Source organism: Coturnix japonica, unplaced genomic scaffold, assembly GCF_054131305.1.
Source record: "Coturnix japonica strain WE unplaced genomic scaffold, WE-NBRP24 Scf180, whole genome shotgun sequence".
NCBI lineage: Eukaryota > Metazoa > Chordata > Aves > Galliformes > Phasianidae > Coturnix > Coturnix japonica.
Window position 1 is genome coordinate 10,001 of NW_028189083.1, and position 15,732 is coordinate 25,732.

Here is a 15,732-nt window from a genome sequence, read left to right on the forward strand (position 1 = left end):
GAAAAGGTGAATTTAAGGCCTAAAATGGTTGAATTTAAGGCCTAAATTGGGTCAGAATGGTTGAATTTAAGGCCTAATTGGGTCAGAATATGTAAATTGGGTCAGAATAGGTGAATTCGAGGCCTGAATTGGGTCAGAATAGGTGAATTGGGTCAGAATCGGTGAATTCGAGGCCTGAATTGGGTCAGAATGGGTGAATTTAAGGCCTAAATTGGGTCAGAACTGGTGAATTTGAGGCCTAGTTGTGTGAGAAAAGGTGAATTCGAGGCCTAAATTGGGTCAGAAGAGGTGAATTTAAGGCCTAATTGGGTCAGAATGAGTGAATTTGGGTCAGAATAGGTGAATTTAAGGCCTAAATTTGGTCAGAATAGGTGAATTTGAGGCCTAATTGGGTCAGAATAGTCAAATTTAAGGCCTAATTTGGTCAGAATGGGTGAATTTAAGGCCTAATTGGGTCAGAATAACTGAATTTAAGGCCTAATTAGGTCAGAATAGGTGAATTTAAGGCCTAATTGGGTCAGAATTGGTGAATTTGTGGCTCAAATTGGGTCAAAATAGGTGAAATGGGTCAGAATAGGTGAATTTACGGCCTAAATTGAGTCACAATAGGTGAATTTGAGGCCTGAATTGGGTCAGAATAGGTAAATTTGAGGCCTAAATTGGGTCAGAATAGGTGAATTTGAGGCCTAGATTGGGTCAGAATAGATGAATTTAAGGCCTAAATTGGGTCAGAATAGATGAATTTGGGTCAGAAAAAGTGAATTTGAGGCCTAAATTGGGTCAGAATGGGTGAATTTGGGTCAGAAAAGGTGAATTTAAGGCCTAGAATGGTTGAATTTGAGGCCTAAATTGGGTCAGAATTGGTGAATTTAAGGCCTAATTGGGTCAGAATAGGTGAATTTAAGGCCTAAATTGGGTCAGAATAGATGAATTTGGGTCAGAAAAGGTGAATTTAAGGCCTAGAATGGTTGAATTTAAGGCCTAAATTGGGTCAGAATAGGTGAATTTGAGGCCTAAATTGGGTCAGAATGGGTGAATTTGAGGCCTAATTGGGTCAGAATGGGTAAATTGGGTCAGAATCGGTGAATTCGAGGCCTGAATTGGGTCAGAATAGGTGAAATTGAGGCCTAAATTGGGTCAAAATAGGCAAATTTGAGGCCTGAATTGGGTCAGAATAGGTGAATTTAAGGCCTAATTGGGTCAGAATAAGTGAATTTGAGGCCTAGTTGTGTGAGAAAAGGTGAATTCGAGGCCTAAATTGGGTCAGAATAGGTGAATTTGAGGCCTAAATTGTGTGAGAAAAGGTGAATTCAAGGCCCAAATTGGGTCAGAATAGGTGAATTTAAGGCCTAATTGGGTCAGAATTGGTGAATTTGGATCAGAAAAGGTGAATTTAAGGCCTAGAATGGTTGAATTTAAGGCCTAAATTGGGTCAGAATAGGTGAATTTAAGGCCTAAATTCAGTCAGAATAGGTGAATTTAAGGCCTAAATTGGGTCAGAATAAGTAAATTGGGTCAGAATGGGTGAATTTGAGGCCTAAATTGGGTCAGAATAGGCGAATTTGAGGCCTAATTGAGTCAGAATTGGTGAATTTGAGGCCTAGTTGTGTGAGAAAAGGTGAATTCAAGGCCCAAATTGGGTCAGAATAGGTGAATTTGGGTCAGAATTAGTGAATTTAAGGCATAAATTGGGTCAGAATAGGTAAATTTGAGGCCTAAATTGAGTCACAATAGGTGAATTTGAGGCCTAATTGAGTCAGAATAGGTGAATTTAAGGCCTAATTGGGTCAGAATAGGTGAATTTGAGGCCAAAATTGGGTCAGAATGGGTGAATTCGAGGCCTGAATTGGGTCAGAACTGGTGAATTTGAGGCCTAGTTGTGTGAGAAAAGGTGAATTCAAGGCCCAAATTGGGTCAGAATTAGTGAATTTAAGGCCTGAATTGGGTCAGAATAGGTGAATTTGAGGCCTAATTGGGTCAGAATGGGTGAATTTGGGTCAGAATGGGTGAATTTGAGGCCTAAATTGGGTCAGAATAGGTGAATTTGAGGCCTAATTGGGTCAGAATAGGTAAATTTGGGTCAGAAAAGGTGAATTTAAGGCCTAAATTGGGTCAGAATAGGTGAATTTGAGGCCTAAATTTGGTCAGAATAGGTAATTTTAAGGCCTAAATTGGGTCAGAATAGGCAAATTCAAGGCCCAAATTGGGTCAGAAAAGGTGAATTTACATATTTTGGACTCACATAGGGCAGCCCAATGGCCCGGTTCCGTTCGACCACCGTCTTGACTTCGTCCAATGAACCGTAATCGTATCGACTGAGCTGGAAACCCAGCGACCAATAGGACGGCATGACCGGCATCCCAACCAGCTGCAAGACCCCATAGCGGACCCATAAGGAGGTTATGGGGTGGGTTATGGGGTGAATCAATGGGGTTTGGGGTGAATCAATGGGGTTATGGGGTGTTATAAGGGGTCCCAATGGGGTTATGGGGTGAATCAATGGGGTTTGGGGTGAATCAATGGGGTTTGGGGTGTTATAGGGGGTCCCAATGGGGTTATGGGGTGAATCAATGGGTTATGGGGGGAATCAATGGGGTTATGGGGGGAATCAATGGGGTTATGGGGGGAATCAATGGGGTTTGGGGTGTTATAGGGGGAATCAATGGGGTTATAGGGGGAATCAATGGGGTTATGGGGTGTTATAGGGGGTCCCAATGGGGTTATGGGGTGAATCAATGGGGTTTGGGGTGAATCAATGGGGTTATGGGGAGAATCAATGGGGTTTGGGGGGTTATAGGGGGTCCCAATGGGGTTATGGGGTGATTCAATGGGGTTATGGGGTGAATCAATGGGGTTTGGGGTGTTATAGGGGAAATCAATGGGGTTTGGGGGGAATCAATGGGGTTATGGGGTGTTATAGGGGGAATCAATGGGGTTATGGGGGGAATCAATGGGGTTTGGGGTGAATCAATGGGGTTTGGGGTGTTATAGGGGGTCCCAATGGGGTTATGGGGGGAATCAATGGGGTTATGGGATGAATCAATGGGGTTTGGGGTGTTATAGGGGGAATCAATGGGGTTTGGGGTGAATCAGTGGGGTTTGGGGTGTTATAGGGGGAATCAATGGGGTTATGGGGTGAATCAATGGGGTTTGGGGTGAATCAATGGGGTTTGGGGTGTTATAGGGGAATCAATGGGGTTATGGGGTGAATCAATGGGGTTTGGGGTGAATCAATGGGGTTTGGGGTGTTATAGGGGAATCAATGGGGTTATGGGGTGAATCAGTGGGGTTATGGGGTTAATCAATGGGGTTATGGGGGGTTATGGGGTGTCCTAATGGGGTTATGGGGTGAATCAATGGGGTTATGGGGTGAATCAATGGGGTTTGGGGTGAATCAATGGGGTTTGGGGTGTTATAGGGGGAATCAATGGGGTTATGGGGTGAATCAATGGGGTTTGGGGGGTTATAGGGGGTCTCAATGGGGTTATGGGGGAATCAATGGGGTTATGGGGGGAATCAATGGGGTTATGGGGTGAATCAATGGGGTTATGGGGTGTTATAGGGGGAATCAATGGGGTTATGGGGTGAATCAATGGGGTTTGGGGGGTTATAGGGGGAATCAATGGGGTTATGGGGGGAATCAATGGGGTTTGGGGTGAATCAATGGGGTTATGGGGTGTTATAGGGGGAATCAATGGGGTTATGGGGTGAATCAATGGGGTTTGGGGGGTTATAGGGGGAATCAATGGGGTTTGGGGTGAATCAATGGGGTTATGGGGTGTTATATGGGGTTTGAGGTGTTATAAGGGGTCCCAATGGGGTTATGGGGGGAATCAATGTGGTTATGGGGCACCCCATATAGGATCTATAGGATCTATAGGGTGCCCCATATAGGATCTATAGGATCTATAGGATCTATAGGGTGCCCCATATAGGATCTATAGGATCTATGGGATCTATAGGATCTATAGGGTGCCCCATATAGGATCTATAGGATCTATAGGATATATAGGATCTATGGGATATATAGGATCTATAGGGTGCCCCGTATAGGATCTATAGGATCTATAGGGTGCCCCATATAGGATCTATAGGATCTATAGGATACATATGATATATAGGATACATAGGATATATAGGATATATGGGATATATGGGATCTATAGGATCTATAGGGTGCCCCATATAGGATCTATAGGATCTATAGGGTGCCCCATATAGGATCTACAGGATCTATAGGATCTATAGGGTGCCCCATATAGGATCTATAGGGTGCCCCATATAGGATCTATAGGATCTATAGGGTGCCCCATATAGGATCTATAGGATCTATAGGATCTATAGGATCTATAGGATCTATAGGGTGCCCCATATAGGATCTATAGGATCTATAGGATCTATAGGGTGCCCCATATAGGATCTATAGGATATATAGGATCTATAGGGTGCCCCATATATGATCTATAGGATCTATAGGATCTATAGGATCTATAGGGTGCCCCATATAGGATCTATAGGATATATAGGATATATAGGATCTATAGGATCTATAGGATCTATAGGGTGCCCCATATATGATCTATAGGGTGCCCCATATAGGGTCTATAGGATCTATAGGATATATAGGATATATAGGATCTATAGGGTGCCCCATACAGGATCTATAGGATCTATAGGACCTATAGGATCTATAGGATGTATAGAATATATAGGATCTATAGGGTGCCACATATAGGATATATAGGATCTATGGGATCTATAGGATCTATAGGATATATAGGATCTATAGGGTGCCCCATATAGGATCTATAGGATCTATAGGGTGCCCCATATAGGATCTATAGGATCTATAGGATCTATAGGATATATAGGATCTATAGGGTGCCCCATATAGGATCTATAGGATCTATAGGGTGATCTATAGGGTGCCCCATATAGGATCTATAGGGTGCCCCATATAGGATCTATAGGATCTATAGGATCTATAGGGTGCCCCATATAGGATCTATAGGATCTATAGGGTGCCCCACCTTGACATACTCCTGCACCACCTGCTCGGGGCTGTCCCCCATTAACACATAGAAATCCAGGATCCCCCCTATAGTTCTATAGGTCACGGCCGGGGTGGGTTGAACGATGAATTCTATAGGGGAAAATAGAACCATAAAATCCCATAAAGATCCAATACAGCCCCAAAAATCCCATAAGAAATCCTTAAAACCCCAAAAACCCCATAAGGAAAAGCTTAAAACCCCATAAAACCCCAATCCAGCCCCAAAACCCCATAAGGAAAAGCCTAAAACCCCATAAAGCCCCAATCCAGCCCCAAAACCCCATAAAACCCCAATCCAGCCCCAAAACCCCATAAGGAAAAGCTTAAAACCCCATAAAACCCCAATCCAGCCCCAAAACCCCATAAGGAAAAGCTTAAAACCCCATAAAGCCCCAATTCAGCCCCAAAACCCCATAAGGAAAAGCTTAAAACCCCATAAAACCCCAATCCAGCCCCAAAACCCCATAAGGAAAAGCTTAAAACCCCAAAAACCCCAATCCAGCCCCAAAACCCCATAAAGCTCCAATCCAGCCCCAAAACCCCATAAAGCCCCAATTCAGCCCCAAAACCCCATAAGGAAAAGCTTAAAACCCCATAAAACCCCAATCCAGCCCCAAAACCCCATAAGGAAAAGCCTAAAACCCCATAAAAGCCCCAATCCAGCCCCAAAAACCCCATAAGGAAAAGCTTAAAACCCCATAAAGCTCCAATCCAGCCCCAAAACCCCATAAGGAAAAGCCTAAAACCCCATAAAACCCCAATCCAGCCCCAAAACCCCATAAGGAAAAGCTTAAAACCCCATAAAGCTCCAATCCAGCCCCAAAACCCCATAAGGAAAAGCTTAAAACCCCATAAAACCCCAATCCAGCCCCAAAACCCCATAAGGAAAAGCTTAAAACCCCATAAAGCTCCAATCCAGCCCCAAAACCCCATAAGGAAAAGCTTAAAACCCCATAAAACCACAATCCAGCCCCAAAACCCCATAAGGAAAAGCTTAAAACCCCATAAAGCTCCAATCCAGCCCCAAAACCCCATAAGGAAAAGCTTAAAACCCCATAAAGCTCCAATCCAGCCCCAAAACCCCATAAGGAAAAGCCTAAAACCCCAAAAAACCCCAATCCAGCCCCAAAATCCCATAAGGAAAAGCCTAAAACCCATAAAACCCCAATCCAGCCCCAAAACCCCATAAAACCCCAATCCAGCCCCAAAACCCCATAAGGAAAAGCTTAAAACCCCATAAAACCCCAATCCAGCCCCAAAACCCCATAAGGAAAAGCTTAAAACCCCATAAAGGGCCCCAAAAATGAGGGATTTTAGGTCAAAAAGGCCTAAAATGGCGGATTTTGAGGATAAAAGGCCCCAAAAAGGTGGATTTTTAGGGCCCTAAAATGGTGGATTTTGAGAGTATATGGCCCCAAAAATGAGCAATTTGAGGGTAAAGGCCCCAAAAATGAGGGATTTTGAGGGCAAAGTGCTCCAAAAATGAGCAATTTTAGGTCAAAATGGCCTAAAATGGTGGATTTTGAGGATAAAAGGCTCCAAAAAGGTGGATTTTTAGGGCCCTAAAATGGCGGATTTTGAGAGTATAGGGCCCTAAAAATGAGGTTTTTTGAGGCTAAAGTGCCCCAAAATGGTGGATTTTGAGGCTAAAGGCCCCAAAAATGAGCAATTTTATGGTTTAGGGTGCCAAAAATGAAGGATTTTGAGGGTAAAAGGCTCCAAAAATGAGGGATTTTAGGTCAAAAGGCCCCAAAAATGAGGGATTTTGAGGGTAAAAGGTTCCAAAAAGGTGGATTTTTAGGGCCCCAAAATGGCGGATTTTGAGAGTATAGGGCCCTAAAAATGAGCAATTTGAGGGTAAAGAGCCCCAAAATGGTGGATTTTGAGGGTAAAGGGCCCCAAAATGGAGGGATATGAAGCCAAAGGGCCCCAAAAATGAAGGATTTTAGGCAAAATGGCCCCAAAATGGAGGATTTTAGGGTAAAGGGTGCCGAAAATGAAGGATTTTGAGGGTAAAAGGCTCCAAAAAGGTGGATTTTTAGGGCCCCAAAATGGCGGATTTTGAGAGTATAGGGCCCTAAAAATGAGCAATTTGAGGGTAAAAGGCCCCAAAAATGAGGGATTTTAGGCAAAATGGCCCCAAAAATGAGGGATTTTAGGGTATAGGGCCCTAAAAATGAGGGATTTTGAGGACAAAAGGCTCCAAAAAGGTGGATTTTTAGGGCCTTAAAATGGCGGATTTTGAGAGTATAGGGCCCCAAAATGGCGGATTTTGAGGGTAAAGGCCCCAAAAATGAGGGATTTTAGGCAAAATGGCCCCAAAATGAGGGATTTTAGGGTATAGGGCCCTAAAAATGGTGGATTTTTAGGTTAAAAGGCCCCAAAAAGGTGGATTTTTAGGGCCCCAAAATGGCGGATTTTGAGAGTATAGGGCCCTAAAAATGAGGTTTTTTGAGGCCAAAGGGGCCCCAAAAATGAGCAATTTTAGGTCAAAAGGCCCCAAAAATGAGGGATTTTGAGGATAAAAGGTACCAAAAAGGTGTATTTTTAGGGCCCTAAAATGGCGGATTTTGAGAGTATAGGGCCCTAAAAATGAGCAATTTGAGGGTAAAGGGCCCCAAAATAGAGGGATATGAAGCCAAAGGGCCCCAAAAATGCAGGATTTTAGGCAAAATGGCCCCAAAAAGGAGGGATTTTAGGTCAAAAGGCCCCAAAAATGAGCAATTTTGAGGGTAAAAGGCTCCAAAAAGGTGGATTTTTAGGGCCCTAAAATGGTGGATTTTGAGAGTATAGGGCCCTAAAAATGAGCAATTTGAGGGTAAAGGGCCCCAAAATGGAGGGATATGAAGCCAAAGGGCCCCAAAAATGCAGGATTTTAGGCAAAATGGCACCAAAAAGGAGAAATTTTAGGGTAAAGGGTCCCAAAAATGAAGGATTTTGAGGATAAAAGGCTCCAAAAAGGTGGATTTTTAGCGCCCCAAAATGGCGGATTTTGAGAGTATAGGGCCCTAAATATGAGCAATTTTAGGGTAAAGGCCCTAAAAATGAGGGATTTTGAGGCCAAAGTGCCCCAAAAATGAAGGATTTTGAGACCAAAGGACCCTAAAATGAGGGATTTTAGGCAAAATGGCCCCAAAAATGAGCGATTTTGAGGTTAAAAGGCTCCAAAAAGGTGGATTTTTAGGGCCCCAAAATGGCGGATTTTGAGAGTATAGGGCCCTAAAAATGAGGTTTTTTGAGGCTAAAGTGCCCCAAAATGGTGGATTTTGAGGGTAAAGGGCCCCAAAATGCAGGGATATGAAGCCAAAGGGCCCCAAAAATGAGGGATTTTAGGTCAAAAGGCCCCAAAAATGAGGGATTTTGAGGATAAAAGGCTCCAAAAAGGTGGATTTTTAGGGCCCCAAAATGGCGGATTTTGAGAGTATAGGGCCCTAAAAATGAGCAATTTTAGGGTAAAGGGCCCCAAAAATTAGGGATTTTAGGCAAAATGGCCCCAAAATGAGGGATTTTAGGGTATAGGGCCCTAAAAATGAGGGATTTTGAGGGTAAAAGGTTCCAAAAAGGTGGATTTTTAGGGCCCAAAAATGGCGGATTTTGAGAGTATATGGCCCTAAAAATGAGCAATTTGAGGGTAAAGGCCCCAAAAATGAGGGATTTTGAGGTCAAAGTGCTCCAAAAATGAGCAATTTTAGGGTAAAGGGTCCCAAAAACAAGGAATTTTGAGAGCAAAGTGCCCCAAAAAGGTGGATTTTTAGGGCCCTAAAATGGCGGATTTTGAGAGTATAGGGCCCTAAAAATGAGCAATTTTAGGTTAAAGGGCCCCAAAATAGAGGTATATGAAGCCAAAGGGCCCCAAAAATGAAGGATTTTAGGCAAAATGGCCCCAAAAAGGAGCAATTTTAGGGTAAAGGGTGCCAAAAATGAAGGATTTTGAGGGTAAAAGGCTCCAAAAAGGTGGATTTTTAGGGCCCCAAAATGGCGGATTTTGAGAGTATAGGGCCCTAAAAATGAGCAATTTTAGGTTAAAGGGCCCCAAAATGGAGGGATATGAAGCCAAAGGGCCCCCAAAATGAGGGATTTTAGGTCAAAAGGCCCCAAAAATGAGGGATTTTGAGGATAAAAGGCTCCAAAAAGGTGGATTTTTAGGGCCCTAAAATGGCGGATTTTGAGAGTATAGGGCCCTAAAAATGAGGGATTTTAGGCAAAATGGCCCCAAAATGGTGGATTTTGAGGGTAAAGGGCCCCAAAATGGAGGGATATGAAGCCAAAGGGCCCCAAAAATGAAGGATTTTAGGCAAAATGGCCCCAAAAAGGAGCAATTTTAGGGTAAAGGGTGCCAAAAATGAGGGATTTTGAGGGTAAAAGGCTCCAAAAAGGTGGATTTTTAGGGCCCTAAAATGGCGGATTTTGAGAGTATAGGGCCCTAAAATGGTGGATTTTGAGGGTAAAGGCCCCAAAAATGAAGGATTTTGAGGCCAAAGGGCCCCAAAAATGAGCAATTTTAGGTCAAAAGGCCCCAAAAATGAGGGATTTTGAGGGCAAAGTGCCCCAAAATGAGGGATTTTTAGGGCCCTAAAATGGTGGATTTTGAGAGTATAAGGCCCTAAAAATGAGCAATTTGAGGGTAAAGGGCCCCAAAATGGAGGGATATGAAGCCAAAGGGCCCCAAAAATGCAGGATTTTAGGCAAAATGGCCCCAAAAAGGAGCAATTTTAGGGTAAAGGGTCCCAAAAACGAGGGATTTTGAGGCCAAAGTGCCCGAAAAAGGTGGATTTTTAGGGCCCTAAAATGGTGGATTTTGAGAGTATAGGGCCCTAAAAATGAGCAATTTTAGGTTAAATGGCCCCAAAAATGAGGGATTTTAGGCAAAATGGCCCCAAAAATGAGGGATTTTAGGGTATAGGGCCCTAAAAATGGTGGATTTTGAGGGTAAAAGGCTCCAAAAAGGTGGATTTTTAGGGCCCCAAAATGGTGGATTTTGAGAGTATAGGGCCCTAAAAATGAGCAATTTTAGGCAAAATGGCCCCAAAATGGTGGATTTTGAGGGTAAAGGGCCCCAAAAATGAAGGATTTTAGGCAAAATGGCCCCAAAATGAGGGATTTTAGGGTATAGGGCCCTAAAAATGAGGGATTTTGAGGGTAAAAGGTTCCAAAAAGGTGGATTTTTAGGGCCCTAAAATAGCGGGTTTTGTGGGGGAAGGGCCCCAAAAATGAGCAATTTGAGGGTAAAGGGCCCCAAAATGGAGGGATATGAAGCCAAAGGGCCCCAAAAATGCAGGATTTTAGGCAAAATGGCCCCAAAAAAGAGCAATTTTTGGGTAAAGGGTGCCAAAAATGAAGGATTTTGAGGGTAAAAGGCTCCAAAAAGGTGGATTTTTAGGGCCCCAAATTGGAGGATTTTGAGAGTATAGGGCCCTAAAAATGAGCAATTTGAGGGTAAAGGGCCCCAAAATGGAGGGATATGAAGCCAAAGGGCCCCAAAAATGCAGGATTTTAGGCAAAATGGCCCCAAAATAAGGTATTTTGGGGAGGGGTCTCACCCATGGGGTTGCTGTTGAGGAGGAAGACCCCCAGCGACGCCCCCGACGTGTCCTCCAAGCACAGGAAGAAGGTCTGGACTCCATAGAGATTCTCGACGTTCTTGGGGTGAAAAAGAGGGATTTTGGTTAAAAAGGGTTATTGTTTTTGTTAGAGGGAAGAAATAGACCCAAAAATGGAAGAAATAGCCCCAAAATGGCAAGAAATTGACCCAAAAATGGCAAGAATGGGGCCTAAATATGGAGGAAGTGACCCAAAAAGGCAAGAAATTGACCCAAAAAGGGAAGAAGTTGACCCAAAAAGGGAAGAAATTGACCCAAAATAGCAAGAAATGGCCCTAAATATGGAGGGAGTGACCCAAAAAGGCAAGAAATTGACCCAAAATGGCAAGAAATTGACCCAAAAATGGCAAGAAATGGCCCCAAAAATGGCAAGAAAGGGCCCTAAATATGGAGGAAGTGACCCAAAAAGGCAGGAAATTGACCCAAAAAGGGAAGAAATAGACCCAAAAATGGAAGAAATAGACCCAAAAATGGCAAGAAATTGACCCAAAAAGTCCATAAATAGCCCCAAAAATGGCAAGAAATGGACCTAAATATGGAGGAAGTGACCCAAAAAGGCAAGAAATTGACCCAGAAAGGGAAGAAATTGATCCAAAAAGGGAAGAAATAGACCCAAAAAGGCAAGAAATGGTCCCAAAAATGGCAAGAAATGGCCCTAAATATGGAGGAAGTGACCCAAAAAGGCAAGAAATTGACCCAAAAAAGGAAAGAAATTGTGCCTAAAAAGGGAAGAAATAGCCCCAAAAATGGCAAGAAAGGGCCCTTAATATGGAGGAAGTGACCAAAAAAGGGAAGAAATTGACCCAAAAAGGGAAGAAATTGACCCAAAAAGGGAAGAAATTGACCCAAAAAGGGAATAGACCCAAAAATGGCAAGAAAGGGGCCTAAATATGGAGGAAGTGACCCAAAAAGGCCAGAAACTGACCCAAAATGGCCATAAATTGACCCAAAAAGGGAAGAAATAGACCCAAAATAGCAAGAAATGGCCCTAAATATGGAGGAAGTGACCCAAAAAGGCAAGAAATTGACCCAAAAAGGCAAGAAATGGTCCCAAAAATGGCAAGAAATGGCCCTAAATATGGAGAAAGTGACCCAAAAAGGGAAGAAATTGACCCAAAAAATGGAAGAAATAGACCCAAAAAGGGAAGAAATTGACCCAAAAAGGCAAGAAATTGACCCAAAAAAGGGAAGAAATAGACCCAAAAATGGCAAGAAATGACCCAAAAAGGCCATAAATTGACCCAAAATGGCCATAAAATGACCCAAAAAGGCAAGAAATTGACCTAAAACGGCAAGAAATTGACCCAAAAATGCAAGAAAAGGACCCAAAAAGTCCATAAATAGCCCCAAAAATGCAAGAAATTGACCCAAAAAGACCCCAAAATGGCAAGAAATTGACCCAAAATGGCCATAAATAGCCTCAAAAAGGCAAGAAATTGCCCCAAAAAGGCCCCAAAATGGCAAGAAATTGACCCAAAATGGCCATAAATAGACCCTAAAAACATAATAAAGTGACCCAAAATGGCCCCAAAATGGCAAGAAAATGACCCAAAAATGCCATAAATAGCCCCAAAAAGTCCCTAAATAGCCCCAAAAATGCAAGAAATTGACCCAAAAATGCAAGAAAACGACCCAAAAAGGCCAGAAAATGACCCAAAAATGGCAAGAAATGGCCCGAAAATGACCCAAAACTGGAAGAAATAGCCCCAAAAACACAAGATATAGACCCTAAAAGGCCATAAATAGACCCAAAAAGGCCCTAAATAGCCCCAAAAAAGGCCCTAAATAGCCCCAAAATGACCCAAAATGACCCAAAATCGCAAGAATTTGACCCAAAATGGGGTTTCTTACCCCAGAGGGCGCCGTGTCCTCCAGTTGAGGTCGTGTCGGAACCTTATATGGACACGTTCCCCCACCCCATAAATAACCCCAAAAAGGTCCTAAATTGACCCAAAATGACCCAAAATCGCAAGAATTTGCCCCAAAATGGGGTTTCTTACCCCAGAGGGCGCCGTGTCGCGGCTGAGCATGGGCCATGTCCTCCAATTAAGGTCGTGTCGGAACCTTTTATGGACGTGTTCCCCGACCCCATAAATAACCCCAAAAAAGACCCTAAATTGACCCAAAATGACCCAAAATCGCAAGAATTCGACCCAAAATGGGGTTTCTTACCCCAGAGGGCGCTGTGTAAGGACCATGTCCTCCAATTGAGGTCTTATAGGGCCGTGTTCCCCCACCCCATAAATAACCCCATAAATAACCCCAAAAAGACCCTAATAGCGCCAAAAAGGCTCTAAATTGACCCAAAATGACCCAAAATCGCAAGAATTTGACCCAAAATGGGGTTCCTTACCCCAGAGGGCGCTGTGTCCTCCAATTGAGGTCTTATATGGTCGTGTTCCCCCACCCCATAAATAACCCCAAAAAGGCCCTAAATAGCCCTAAATAGCCCCCAAATTGACCCAAAATGACCCAAAATCGCAAGAATTTGACCCAAAATGGGGTTTCTTACCCCAGAGGGCGCCGTGTCGCGGCTGAGCATGGGCCATGTCCTCCAATTGAGGTCGTGTCGGAACCTTTTATGGACGTGTTCCCCCACCCCATAAATAACCCCATAAATAACCCCAAAAAGACCCTAAATAGCCCCAAAATGACCCAAAATGACCCAAAATCGCAAGAATTTGCCCCAAAATGGGGTTTCTTACACCAGAGGGTGCCGTGTCCTCCAATTGAGGTCGTGTCGGAACCTTATATGGACGTGTTCCCCCACCCCATAAATAACCCCATAAATAACCCCGAAAAGGCCCCAAATTGACCCAAAATGACCCAAAATGACCCAAAATCGCAAGAATTTGACCCAAAATGGGGTTTCTTACCCCAGAGGGCGCTGTGTCCCTGCTGAGCATGGGCCATGTCCTCCAATTGAGGTCGTGTCGGAACCTTATATGGACACGTCCCCCCACCCCATAAATGACCCCAAAAAAGACCCTAAATAGCCCCAAAATAACCCAAAATGACCCAAAATCGCAAGAATTTGCCCCAAAATGGGGTTTCTTACCCCAGAGGGCGCCGTGTCGCGGCTGAGCATGGGCCATGTCCTCCAATTGAGGTCTTATAGGGCCGTGTTCCCCCACCCCATAACTAACCCCAAAAAGACCCTAAATAGCCCCAAAAAGGCCCCAAATTGACCCAAAATGACCCAAAATCGCAAGAATTTGCCCCAAAATGGGGTTTCTTACCCCAGAGGTCGCTGTGTAAGGGCCATGTCCTCCAATTGAGGTCTTATAGGGCCGTGTTCCTCCACCCCATAAATAACCCCAAAAAGACCCTAAATAGCCCCAAAATGACCCAAAATGACCCAAAATCGCAAGAATTTGACCCAAAATGGGGTTTCTTACCCCAGAGGGCGCCGTGTCCCTGCTGAGCATGGGCCATGTCCTCCAATTGAGGTCGTGTCGGAACCTTATATGGCCGTGTTCCCCCACCCCATAAATAACCCCAAAAAGACCCTAAATTGACCCAAAATGACCCAAAATGACCCAAAATCGCAAGAATTTGCCCCAAAATGGGGTTCCTTACCCCAGAGGGCGCTGTGTCCTCCAATTGAGGTCGTACCGGAGTCTTATATGGACACGTTCCCCCACCCCATAACTAACCCCAAAAAAGACCCTAAATAGCCCCAAATTGACCCAAAATGACCCAAAATCGCAAGAATTTGACCCAAAATGGGGTTTCTTACACCAGAGGGCGCCGTGTCCTCCAGTTGAGGTCATGTCGGAACCTTATATGGACACATTCCCCCACCCCATAAATAACCCCATAAATAACCCCAAAAAGGCCCTAAATTGACCCAAAATGACCCAAAATGACCCAAAATCGCAAGAATTTGACCCAAAATGGGGTTTCTTACCCCAGAGGGCGCTGTGTCCTCCAATTTAGGTCTTATATGGCCGTGTTCCCCCACCCCATAAATAACCCCAAAAAAGACCCTAAATAGCCCTAAATAGCCCCAAAATGACCCAAAATCGCAAGAATTTGACCCAAAATGGGGTTCCTTACCCCAGAGGGCGCTGTGTCCCTGCTGAGCATGGGCCATGTCCTCCAATTAAGGTCGTGTCGGAACCTTTTATGGACGTTTTCCCCCACCCCATAAATAACCCCATAAATAACCCCAAAATGACCCTAAATAGCCCCAAAATGGCCCTAAATTGACCCAAAATGACCCAAAATCGCAAGAATTTGACCCAAAATGGGGTTTCTTACCCCAGAGGGCGCCGTGTCCTCCAATTGAGGTCGTGTCGGAACCTTATATGGCCGTGTTCCCCCACCCCATAAATAACCCCAAAAAAGACCCTAAATAGCCCCAAAAAGGCCCTAAATTGACCCAAAATGACCCAAAATCGCAAGAATTTGCCCCAAAATGGGGTTTCTTACCCCAGAGGGCGCCGTGTCCCTGCTGAGCATGGGCCATGTCCTCCAATTGAGGTCGTGTCGGAACCTTTTATGGACGTGTTCCCCGACCCCATAGATGTTCCCACTGCTCAGCCCCATAGAGAGCTGTAGGAACTGGGGGGAGAAGATGAGGGGACCCACAGCGGTGTCCAACCTATAGGGGATATAGGGGATCTATGGGGTTATATGGGGTTATATGGGGTTATATGGGGTTATATGGGGTTATATGGGGTTATATGGGGTTATATGGGGTTATATGGGGTTATATGGGGTTATATGGGGTTATATGGGGTTATATGGGGTTATATGGGGTTATATGGGGGGATATAGGGGATATAGGGGATCTATGGGGTTATATGGGGGGATATGGGGTTATATGGGGTTATATGGGGTTATATGGGGTTATATGGGGGGATATAGGGGATTTATGGGGTTATATGGGGTTATATGGGGGATATATGGGGTTATATGGGGTTATATGGGGGGATATGGGGTTATATGGGGTTATATGGGGTTATATGGGGGGATATAGGGGATTTATGGGGTTATATGGGGTTATATGGGGGGATATAGGGGATTTATGGGGTTATGTGGGGTTATATGGGGGATATAGGGGGGGATATGGGG

At 44.2% G+C, this 15,732-nt stretch overlaps 1 protein-coding gene across 1 annotated transcript in view; it reads right to left on the reverse strand.

Moving 5' to 3' along the window:
* The window catches only part of LOC146751015 (sucrase-isomaltase, intestinal-like), a gene marked incomplete at its 5' end in the record, with an annotated part of 44,931 nt that overhangs the window by 4,520 nt on the left and 24,679 nt on the right, over positions 1-15,732 (reverse strand). The window contains 4 exons of the mRNA XM_085535785.1: positions 2,243-2,368; positions 5,031-5,143; positions 10,594-10,693; positions 15,088-15,259. Of these exons, the coding sequence (XP_085391911.1) occupies positions 2,243-2,368; positions 5,031-5,143; positions 10,594-10,693; positions 15,088-15,259 (511 nt within the window). The remainder of the gene's footprint in view (positions 1-2,242; positions 2,369-5,030; positions 5,144-10,593; positions 10,694-15,087; positions 15,260-15,732) is intronic.